Source organism: Peromyscus leucopus, chromosome 19 (genome assembly GCF_004664715.2).
Source record: "Peromyscus leucopus breed LL Stock chromosome 19, UCI_PerLeu_2.1, whole genome shotgun sequence".
NCBI classification, from domain to species: Eukaryota; Metazoa; Chordata; class Mammalia; order Rodentia; family Cricetidae; genus Peromyscus; species Peromyscus leucopus.
In genome coordinates, this window is record NC_051079.1 from 31,081,179 (window position 1) to 31,093,807 (window position 12,629).

The 12,629-nt window shown below is 41.5% G+C and overlaps 1 protein-coding gene across 15 annotated transcripts in view; it reads right to left on the minus strand.

The window, feature by feature from the left end:
- Positions 1 to 1,707: 1,707 nt before the first annotated feature.
- Positions 1,708 to 12,629, minus strand: part of Ppp2r2b (protein phosphatase 2 regulatory subunit Bbeta) — a 410,600-nt gene continuing 399,678 nt past the window's right edge. For all 15 annotated transcript variants that reach the window (XM_028881723.2, XM_028881726.2, XM_037197121.1 and 12 more), the window contains 2 exons: positions 4,481 to 4,572; positions 1,708 to 2,936 (listed from right to left, as the gene is read on the minus strand). In XM_028881723.2, the coding sequence (XP_028737556.1) occupies positions 2,657 to 2,936; positions 4,481 to 4,572 (372 nt within the window). In that variant the 3' untranslated portion in view covers positions 1,708 to 2,656. The remainder of the gene's footprint in view (positions 2,937 to 4,480; positions 4,573 to 12,629) is intronic.

Consider the following 12,629-nt stretch of genomic DNA (forward strand, 5'->3'; position numbering starts at 1 on the left):
ATCCTTTAATACAGTTCCTCATGTTGTGGTGACCCCCCCCAACCATAAAATTATTTTCATTGTTACTCCATAACTGTAACTTTGCTACTGTTAAGTCATTGTTTGACCTGCACCCCCCAGTGGGTCGCGACCCACCAGTTGAGAACCGCTATGCTAGTCATTTGGAGTTTAGGAAGCATACTTTTGGTGGCTCAGGAAATGATCAGGAGGTGTGTGGATCCATGTTTCACATATAAACAGTTGTGCAATTTTTGTTAGAAAGAAACACCAGCACATCAGACCAACACTTGAGGGATACTTGTTTTTTTGGAGGAGGGTGTCTTGCTTCTGGAGAAAGGTGACTTATATACATATCAAATGGACAAGAGTACAAAGGAAGGCTGATGCTCAGTTTGATATAAATATGCTTTGTACACGCCCCACTGGCATAGTCAGAGGTGGGGAGTCCCCAGGAGCTGAGGAAAGGCCAAGAAGATGGCAAGCATCTGTGACCTGGTGCTCCCCATCCGTTAACGCTCTTTAGGAGCTGCAGGAATTTCTCATCAAGTCTCATTGAGCCATATTCCCTCCAGGGTTTTTCTCCATGGACATGAAAGATGCCCAAGGTGCAGCTGGTATTGCAAAGAACTTGAGAAACACTAGGAAAGTCACATCTTCGTCCTAGTGTGCCTGCTGTGTGGAGATGCAAAGGCTTGTGTTTCACACTCCTGAAATTGGGATGGATCTTACAAAATTGTTCTGATTTAAGCGGATAGTAATTTCTTTGCCACAAAGCTGTTAGCATACAGACAACAGCTTAGAAATTGAGACAACATGATGCTTCTATTTTTTTTTCCTCCCCAAAGCAAACTAAAAAATTGAGAGGGTGTTTTTTTTTTTTTTTTTTTTTGTTTTGTTTTGTTTTTGTTTTTGTTTTTTTTGTTTTTTCGAGACAGAGTTTCTCTGTGTAGCTTTGTGCTTTTCCTGGAACTCACTTGGTAGCCCAGGCTGGCCTTAAACTCACAGAGATCGGCCTGGCTCTGCCTCCCAAGTGCTGGGATTAAAGACGTGCACCGCCACCACCACCCGGCAAAAATTGGGAGTTTTAATAAATCCAGAGACTGAAGGAAATTTTTTTTAGTAAGAATCTCCCATCTCAAGTTATTTCCTGTCTACCAGATGGAAATTGGGGGAGATGCATTAAAACAGAGTAACAGTCAGAAGCCGAGGTCCAACTTTGGGACACACTCAAGTACCTTCTCTGCTTCCTCTTTAAGTGTCTAAATCCTTTCCTTTTGAACTTCCTTTTGGAAATGGCTTTCTTGAGGTAGTGAGTCATCTCAAGAGAAGGATAGACCAGTCGCTGTGATTAATGATGGAAAGGAATACTGGTGGGTCCAAATTGATATTTCATGACTGTTATTTCTTGGAGGCAGCTGAGTATTGCTGTATGGATATGTGACTTGAACACAAGGCCCAGGCAAGGATGATGGTCCCTGTCTCCCCTGCTCCTTCACCTCCTGTACGTTGTTGTTTGTAAGGAGGGAACTCTTTAAGTCTATTTTCCCAGTGTGGTGAGTTTGAAGTGGGCTCAGAGATGTGTGCCTAGGCTTACAAATCAGCATCATTATGGCCTTTGTTTTAGACACAGTGAGGGCTGATGGATGGCTGTTTCTGGAAAACAGGAGGGGTTGCTCAGGAGGAATAAACCCAGAAGAACAGGCGGCCTTTCTTGGAGGAGGGCGATGCTCACTGCTTTATTGAGACCTCCTGGTACTAAGCAACCAGGGCGCAGCCTTTAAAAGTCAATGGGCAAATCCTCTGGCAGAGGCTGAAGGGAAAGAGCCAAGGACTGTGGAGGCAGGGATTAGATGGAGCCATTTAAAAGGAAACAAAAATAAAAGCAAGAGTAACAAGGAATGGTAGGGATCTGGTCTCCACTGGCCTTGCCAAGCAAACTCTGGGAACCCCCGTGGAGAAAGGATTCTCTTTAAGTTTCCTAAAGCTTTGTGGTGCTTTGGCCATTACATTCCCAGGCTGTTTCTATGGCACTTACCAAAAGAGAGAACAGTGTCATGGTGTCCCCTCCCTTCCCATTCGGCACCCTTTTCTCAGCCTTGTGAAATAAGTCTCTGGCTTCAGTAGAACTGTTTAAAAGGAAATGGATGGGAAGGCAGAGGAGATATACTGGCTAGGCCTGATTTTTTTCACAAAGAGAAACTCTCTAAGAGTAAACAGTGTTTATTTTTTTGTTGATTTTTTTCAAACAAATGGAATTGCTTAATTAAAAAAAAAAAAAACAAAACCTTATCTCTTTTCTCCTTAAATACTACAGACAATCTCATTTTATCGCAGCAGACACCTAGAAACAAAACACGGAACCCACCAGATGAAACCGAGCAATGAATGAACGCATCAGAAATTCAAGTCAACTATGGAAGAATTAGTGCCAGTTGGCAGCTCTCGATTCTAAACAGAAGTGGCCCGAGCCTACCGAGTTTGACAAAAGTTCCTTAGAATTGGGGAGCTGGGAACATTGAACTCCTTTTTAATTCTATTCCAATCGTTTTATGCATAGGGAAATGAAACTCAATGCATCAAATGAAGACCCAAAGAAACATTTAAAAACTTGTTTGACTAGTATTCAGTATGTGAGACTAAGTGATAGCTTGTCCTCCTAGTTAACCTTGTCCTGGAATATATATAAGTTATTTGTAGCCGCCACTGCTATAATATTTTCTGAAGGATGCCAAGCTGTATGCAAGATCTTTTTGCTAAAGTCCAGACTGTCGACACTGATCTCATCTTTTCTTCGTTTGCCCCCGACACACACTTTTCGGGGTTTGAGGATAGCCCGGGGTTTGCTGTTTTCCCTCGAGGCCTCAAGGGTCACATCACGCTTGGTGTTCCGGTCGAACATCCTGAAGAAGTTGTTGTAGGAGCCCGTCATGATGACACTGCAGGGGAAAAGGGGAAGCTGAGTATTACAGAGAAGGGTGGTCAGCCATCCCCATAACATCTTTCAGGAGCAAACGATGCTTATCATGGCCAGCTCACGGGAACCATACATTTAAACTGAGAGCATTGACTTGTTTTTTTGAGTCATTGAAAGGACCAAGCTCTTTGGCTGGGCTTAGAACAAAGGTTTGCAATAATCATCAGTATTACTCATTTTTACTCCACAGGTAATTTTTGTTCTTGGATCACTAATTTGGTCCAGTTGTTATGACCCTAGGGTTACCAACTTTAAGTTAGTGTTAGGAGGTGTGGGGGGTTTTGAAAGAAAATGGCCCCCAAAGGAAGTGGCACTATTAGGAGGTGTGACCTTGTTGGAATTGGGGTGGTCTTGTTGGAGGAAGTGTGTCACTGTGGAGGTGGGCTTTGAGGTCTCGTATATGCTCAAGATTACTAATGTTTGAGGTTGGGCCATCACACTAAGTCCTGAATACTTTGACTCCTAACTTCCTCAGCTGTGAAATGGAGATGATAAAGGTAACTCTAGTTGGCTGTGGCTGGGATTAGAAGATGTGTAGAAATGTCTTGTGTATAGTTAACTAGTAGTCATTGGTTATGATCTGCAGTAATGAAGGGCAAACTGGAATAATAACAGTTGTGTAATTATTATCAACTATCAATGACTTAAGTGGTAAACTAAGAGGCTTGCTTCTTTCCCTGGGGACTCTGGTTCATATGGCTTAGTTGCTTTGCTCTCTTCTGTTGTATAAACTGGATCGTGTAACCTGGGTCCTTTGCTGCATGCTTACTACATCTGGTTCAACTGAATTCTACAATAGAGGATTCAGTGGTGGTTTGGGAAGAGGGGCCAAGCTAGTCAGAGACTCAAAGCTGGAATCTCAGAATGGCCCGCTGTGAACACTGTGAATGAACAGCCTCATGCTATTGAACACTATGCCACCTTCATCTAGGAGCTAACTGAGCCCCAGCAGCCTGCATCTAGTTTACAGACTGTCAAAGAATCATCTGTATTTGTCAAACAAAAAATGAACTATTGGGAGGTAATGTGAAGTATTGTAGAAATCAAGGGCCTTAAAACACTAATAAATCACTCTGAGGGAATGTGATAAATGAGGTTGGCTAGAATTCTGCTAATGAAGCACCAGGACCTCCAGTCAAGTCTGCTCTAGCAGCTTCAAGGGGATAGGTCTAGAAAGCCACTTGACAATACTCAGAGGACTTGCTGGTGTATTACTAGTAGTCTTGAGTAGGCATTTGGTCCCAGCTTTTGGGTGCCTTGTATGTTAAGGACAGCATTTTCTTCTTGACATTGAACTGTCAACTGTGCCAGCCCAGAAATGAACTCGGGGCCTCACAGCATCCTCCTCTTTACAGGTGTGATCACAGACTCCAGTCAGTGACCCACATAATGCATCCTGGCCAGGTCTTGGGGCCCAACATCGATCTCCATTTGGATGTATCCCATTTCAGGTGAATTGTCCAAAGTTTCCTCAAGGGAAAGGCTCTCAGCCCGCATGTTTCTTACCTGTCCGACCCGTTCCACACACACTCAAATTTATCAAAAATGCAGTCATTTTCATAGAGGGAGCACAACTTGCTGCGGAGGTAGTCATGAACCTGGGAGGAAACATCAAGAACATGTCACCATCATACAAGGTGAGGGTTCCTATGAATATTGACTTGGTGACATGAGCTGTTCATCCCCTCTGTGTGCCCTTGCATTGCATCAGGTGGCTCTGGACTGAATGCAGGCTCAGAGCCCTGGCTTTAGGAGGAAAGCAGGGGGCAGTAAGCTTCTTTATGCCAGTGTGGATTGAAGAAGGTTGCTTGTATAGATAGTGGCATAAAGCAGAAGCCAGTAAGTGGTAGAATTGTGTTTATTATTATTATTATTATTATTATTGTGTGGGTCTGCATGATGTGTGTATGCAGGTGTGTTCACATGTGGGGGGCAGAGGACAGCTTTGTGGAGTTGGTCTTCTCTTTCCACTTATAAATGAGCTCTGGGGGTTGAATTAAGGCCATCAGGTGTTAGAGACTAGTATTGATACTCGGCTGTTCATCAAAAATCTGCTCTGGGTTTGAGGCAGAACACTGGGGAAGAAACCACAGAATGGAATAAATACATGAGAAGTTTTAGGCAGCACTAAAATCACAGAACATGAAAGTGTGAGGAAGGGCACTGAGAGATGAGGGACATTATACTTTGTAGGATGAGGACTCAAGGTGATAAGGTAACAGCCTCAGATGTCGGCAGAGAATGAATGAATCCAAATGACATCCGGAAGAAAGGCTCTCCAACCATAGGGAAGAACATCTACAAAGGGCCACAGGTACAAGTCTGGGAAGGAGCATGACATGACAGACATATAGTGAGTAAGCAGATTCTGAGCAAGATGAAGAAGGACATCACAGAAAGGACCACCAAGTCTGCTGTCCAAGGGCAAGTGACTGGCTTTTGCTTCACCGATGATGGCTCAGACTAAGGCAAGAACAGTAGCTAGGCTCTAGATGGGGTCTGGGGCAGCGTTGCTAGGATACAGAGCAACCCTGAGGAGTGGAGCAGAGAACTGGAGTCAAAGAGTGTTCCTGCGCTTTCTTCTGAGTAGTAGATGGCTGGGCAGGAGGGGCTGCTGCTGAAGCCCTTTTGAGGAGACAGATGAGGTCCTGGATTTGAAAACTGAATCCCTTAAAGGAAAAGAAGCACTGAAAACTCAAGCTAAAACGAAGATGGAGTTGAAGAAGATTCAGTATCTCAGTTAGGAAACTCATGGGAAAAGCCTTTTAAGGAGATAACAAAGTATCAGGTCTCAAAGATTAAGTAGAGGAATTGGAGCACACAAGCAAAGAACATGCAAAATTAAAAATCACACAGGAAAGGACGATTCAGGAACTGTGGGACACCATGAAAAGATCAAATCTTTGGACTATAAGCATAGATGAGGGAGAAGAATCCCAGGTCGATGCCATAGACCAGATCTTAAAGCTTATAGAAGAAAATCTCCCCCAAAGAAAGACACACCTGTATAGATGCAGGAACATTAAAATTAATTGGGCTTAAAAGCAGGTAGACTAACTGCAGATCTCCATTTGACCCTCCTCTCCTCCAAATCCCACCCCCCCAATCTCATCCCCAGCTCTGCAGCAAATCACCTGCTGCAACCCTTCCTCTCAGCTCCTTCTCCAGAGGATCAAGAAGACCTCCCACAGCATCCCAACTCACCCTTTCGTCCCAGCCTGTAACTCCAGCAGGCATTCCCTGGAAAGCCACAGGCCATACCTCCCAGAGAAACAGGCAGGCTAACTGCAGATCTTCTCTTCTTTCTCCAAATCCAATTCTCCAGTCTTAGCCCCAGCTCTGTAGCAGAACACCTGCTGTGGTCTGGCCTTACATTCTGCCCCCATTCCCAGGGGATTAAGCAGATACTGGTGAAACACCCTGCTTTCTCCTTCCTGCGGTCTCTCTTAGGCCTGCTTCTAACCCATTCCCATTCGTAAGTGCCAGCTCCCAGTACCTAGAAATGCATTGTATCTGGAACCCCCAGAGGCCAGACCTGGCAGGATCCCAGAAGCATTCCATACTAGGCAACACACAGCCACCACACTCTCCTAAGAACCAGAGAATGTAAGAGAACAAAATACTCAACAAAGACAGGACCAGATATCTCTGCACCTAGAATTACAGTCATCCCAAAATCAGATGCTTGGACCCCAGTGTGAAAACACAGTGACACCCAGGGCAATGTCTCCATGAGAACCCTGCAACCCTACTATAGGAGTCCCTGAGAAATGCAACAGCTGAAGCACAAGATAAAATGGAATATGATAGAGGTCCTTAAAGAGGAAATGAATAAATCCCTTAAAGAAATCTATGAAAACACAAACAGTGGAAGGAAATGAATAAAAACAGTTCACGACCTCAACGTGGAAATAAAATAGAAGGAAACCCAAACTGAGGGAAATCTGGAAATGAAAAATTTAGGAACTCAAAACCAGGAACCTCAGAGGCAAGGCTCATCAACAGAATACAAGTAATAGAGGAGAGAAACTCAGGCACTGAAGATAAGATAAAAGAAATGGATACCTCAGTCAAAGAATATAATGTTAAAGCTAGAAAACCCCAGGCACAAAACATCTAGGGAATCTGGGACACTATGAAAAACCAAATCTGTGAATAACAGGAATAAAGGAAGGAGAAGAAACCAAGGTCAATGGCACAGGAAATATTTTCAATAAAACCATAGAAGTAAATGTCCCCAAACTAAAGAAGGAAATGCCTATCAAGGTCTGAGAAGCATACAAAACACCAAATAGACTGGACCATAGAAGAAATTCCTCTCCACATATAATAATGAAGCAAGCTGAAATAGCCACTTTAATATCTGCCAATATAGGGCTTCAAGCCAAAACTAATCAGAAGAGATAGTGAAGGACACTACATACTCATCAAAGAAAAAATTGATCAAGAGGACCATGCAATTCTTAATGTCTATGCAGCAAATAATGGCAACAAAGTTCATAAAAGAAACACTATTACAGCTTAAATTACAATTGACTTTTACACACAGATAGTAGGTGACTTCACTACTTCACTCTTGCCAATATAGAGGTCATCCAGACAAAGAATAAACAGAGAAATGCTGGAGCTAATTTACACCATAAATCAAGTGGACCAGATGTTTACAGAACATTTCACCCAAATGCAAAAGAATATACCTTCTTTCCAGCACCTCATAGAACTCTCTCTAAAACTGACCACATACTCAGACACACAGCAAGTCTCAACAGATAAAAAAAAATTGAAATAACATCCTGCATCCTGTCTAACCACCATGGATTAAAGCTGGGTATCAATACCTACAGAAACAACAGAAGGCTTGCAAGCTCATGGAATGGAACAACTCACTACATGCAATGAAAAATGGGTCAAGACAGAATTAACAATGAAATGAAAACTTTTAAAAATTGAATGAAAATGAAAACACAACATACCAAACTTAGGTGACACAATGAAGTTAGTTCTCAGAGGCAAGTTCATGGCTCTAAGGACCCATATAAAAACAACTGGAGCCATCTCATACTAACGGTACACCTGAAAGTTCTAGAATAAGAAGAACTACTCACACCCAAGAGGAGTAGATGGCAAGAGACAATCTACTCAGGGAAGAAATCAGTAAAATAGAAACAAACTAAAGAGCAGAGAGAATATCCAAATTAACAAAATTAGAAATGAAAAGGGGGTGGAACAACAGCCAACTGAGGAAATCCAGAGAATCATAAGGACATACTTTTAAAACCTGCATTCCACCGAATTGGAAAATCTAAAAGAAATGGATACTTTTCTCGATATATGCCACCCACCAAAATTGAATCAAGATCAGTAAAACAATTTAAACAGACCTATAACCCCTAGTGAAATGGAAGCAGTCATTAAAAGTTTCCCAAGCAAAGAAAACCCAGGCCCGATAGCTTTAGTGCAGAATTCTACCAGACTTTCAAAGAACTCTACAAATTATTCCATAAAATAGAAACATAAGAAACATTGCCAAACTTACTTTATGAAGCCACAGTCACCTTGATATCTAAACCACATACTCAACAAAGAAAGAGAATTACAGACCAATTTCTCTTATGAACATAGATGCAAATATTTTCAATAAGATACTTGCAAACTGAATCCAAGAACACATCAAAAAGATCATCCACTATGATCAAGCAGGCTTCATCCCAGAGATGCAGGGATGGTTCACCATATGAAAATCAGTAAATGTAATTTACCATATAAACACACTGAAAGACAAAAACCACATGATCATCTCATTAGATGCAGAAAAGGCCTTTGACAGAATTCACCCCTTCATGATAAAAGTCTTGAGAGAGTAGGGATACAAGGGACATACCTCAACATAATAAAGACAGTTTACAGCAAATCCATAGCCAACATCAGTGGAGAGAAACACAGAACAATTCCACTAAAATCAGCAATAGGACAAGGCTGTCCATTCCCTCCATACCTATTCAATATGGCACTTGAAGTCTAAGCTAGAGAAATAATACTACTGAAGATCAAGGGAATACAAATTGGAAGAGAAGAAGCCAAAGTATCTTTATTTGCAAATGATATGATCATATACATAAGTGATCCTAAAATTTCCACCATTGAACTCCTAGAGCTGATAAATTCTCTCAGCAAAGTAGTAAGATACAAAATTAACTCACAAAATCAGTAGCCCTCATATAGACAAATGACAAAACGGATTGAGAAAGAAATCGAGAAACAACACCCTTCACAATAGCCTCAAAAATATAAAATATTTTGGGGTAACTCTAAGCAAGTGAAAGACTTGAGACATTAAAAAAAGAAATTGAAGACATCAGAAGATAGAACCATCTCCCATGCTCGTGGCTTGGTAGGATTAATACAGAAAAAAATGGCCATCCTACTAAAAGCAATATATAGACCCAATGCAATCACCATCAAAATTCCAACACAATTTTTTACAGATTTTGAAAGAACAGTTTTCAGCTTCATATAGAAACACAGAAAACCCAGCATAGCTAAAACAACCCTGAATAATTAAAGAACTGTTGGCGGATCACTGTCCCCAACCTCAAGTTGTAGTACAGACCTATAGTAATAAAAACAGCATGATTTGACACAAAAACAGATATATTGATCAATGGAATTGAACTGAAAACCCAGACATAAATCCACACACCTATGGTCACCTGATTTTTTTTATAAAGAAGCCAGAAATACACACTGGAAAAAGAACAGCATCTTCAAAAAATTGAGCTGATCACACTAGATGACTGTATGTAGAAGAATCCAAATAGATCCATATTTATCACCCTGCACAAAACTCAACTCTGAAATGGATCAAAGACATCAACATAAAACCAGATACACTGAACCTGATGGAAGAGGAAGTGGGAAATAGCCTTGAACTCATTGGACCAGAAAGACTTCCTGGGTAGAACATTGCTAGCAGAGGCACTAAGAATTAATAAGTGGGGTCTCATAAAACTGAGAAGCTTCTGCATGGCAAAGGGCACCATCATTAGGACAAAGCAGCAGCTGACAAAATGGGAAAAGATTTTTACCAACTACACATCTGATTGAGAGCTAATATCCAAAATATATAAAGAACTTAAACTTGATATTAAGAGAGAGCCTAATTTAAAAAATAGGGTAAAGATCTTAACAGAAAATTCTCAAAAGAGGAAATGCAAATGGCGGAGAAACAAAGATATGTTCAACACCTTTCGTCATCAGGGATATGCAAGTCTAAACCACTTTAAGATTTCATCTTACACCTATCAGAATTGCTAAGATCAATAAAACAATTGATAACTTAAGCTGTTGAGCAAGTGCAGTAAGGGGAACACTCTTCTGTTGCTGGTGGGACTGAGAACTTGTACTACCACTATGGAATTCAGTGTGAAGGTTCTTCAGGGAGATCAGAATTGATCTACCTCAAGATCTAGTTATACTACTCTTGAGCATATACCCAAGGGATGCTTCATCCTACCACAGAGACACCTTTTCAACCATGTTCATTGCTGCTCTATTCATAATGGTTAGACATTGGAAACAACCTATATATCCCTCAACAGAAGAATGAATAAAGAAAATGTAGCACATTTACACAATGGAGTATTATTCAGCTGTTAAAAAAGTGAAATCATGAAATTTGTTGATAAATGGATAGAACTAGAAAAAAAAAGTCCTGAGTGGGGTAACCCAGATTCAGAAAGACAAATATAGTATATATTTACTTATATGTGGATATTAGCTATTAAGTCAATGATAAGCAAGCTACAGTCTGTAGAACCAGAGGTTAGGTATAGAGTATATATATAGGTATAGGGACTAGGGGGTAAGATAGATCTTCCTGGGAAAGGGAATAGAATAGATATGGATGGATGGATGGGTGTGTGACTGGAATGGGAGAATCTCAAGTAGGGAAGGGGAGGGAAGACAGTAACAAGGGAGGGAATATGGGGAGAGAGAACTAAAATTAAGAGCCATTTGAATGGTAGTATGGAAACCTAATACAGTAGAAGCTTCCTAAAACATATACATATATAAAGATCACCTAAATGAAATCACCAAATAATAGAGACAGAGCCCCAACTGGACATCTCTTATCACCAAATGAAGCTTCCAGTACCAGGGATGGGCCACATCTAATTGGGTTGTTGACCAAAGGGGTCCCATGAGAAACCCCAAACAAACCAGGCTATTGCCAAGGCTATAGGTTGGTATCCACAAACTGATGGCAAGGCTCCACTGCTGAAGACAACACCTCCACAACATTGAACATGGAGAAGTCCAGCTGGTGCCTACCTAGAACCTTTACTCCTATGTCCTAGTGACTTCGGTACAGGAAAGTACTCTGTGTGCTACCCTTACCTTCCTGCTTTTGTCTCTGAAGACAACTGTTACTCCTTTCATGGGATGCTGTGGGGTTTTGCTCTCAAGTCCATGTGCTAAAATGGGGTACCCCATTGCTCTTAACTACTGTTCCTGTCTTATTCTCAGTTCCTTTGATATCACACATTCAAGTTCAGCTTCTTGCTATACACTGGCCTTACATCATCAAAAGCACTGAGTCATTCCTTGAAGCAACATGAGTATCTCCCTCTCTCTTCCATTCTTTCAGCCATCTTTTCCAGTGACTGACATACCCTGTTTATTAACTACTGGGTCCATCATAGTCAATGATTTTCCTGCTTACCCCCATTGTCACATGACTACAACAGTATCTAATGTGCCAAGTCTACTTTTATTGCTACACCCTTTCTTTTTAGTTCACAGTGTCCTGATTCCATCAGTTCTTCAAGACCATTAACCCAAGTGCTTCGTTCTTCCTTGGCTTCCTCAAGTTTGGCATTTGTCACGACAGCTTCACTCAGTGCACATGTTCAACCAAGCTCTCTCTTTAAATTGTACTCCCTTAACAAAACTACACCACTGGCTTACATCCTTCTGCTTGTCACTTGGGCCACACAGGTGAATGTGACTGGAAGACACAATCATATATATTTGTCTTGTTTTATTTGTCTTATTTTATTTGATTAAAAATAATTTTTGGAGACAAGTTCCCATGCATCCTAGGCTAAGGATGTCTTTGATCCTCCTGCCTCCACTTCCTGAGTGCTGGGATGACAGGTGTGCACCACTTTGCCCAGTTTATACATTACTGGGGAATGAACCAAGGGCTTTTTTTTTTTTTTTTGCATGCTAGGCAAGTTTTCTACCAACCAAGTTATACTCCCAGTTCCTTCCAAGGTCTTAAGGCTTTGAATGAACAATATAGACCTCATGCTGATCCGTGAGTGACCTTATGGTACTCCCTCTGTTAAACGACCATTTTAAACATCTTATTCAGCAGATGACCTTGCTCATTTTACTGAGAAAACAGAAGTAAGAAAATTTGTATTTCCTAGCATGACATTGATCAGTCCCTGCATCTTGAGCTGCGTACACAGCACTCCTTCCTTTAACAGATGAACTACCCACCTCCCTTAGGCCAGTTCTTCACTGGACTCCATCCCTTCTTGTTTTTTGAGACAGGGTTTCTCTGTGTAGCTTTGCGCCTTTCCTGGAACTCACTTGGTAGCCCAGGCTGGCCTCGAACTCACAGAGATCCGCCTGCCTCTGCCTCCCG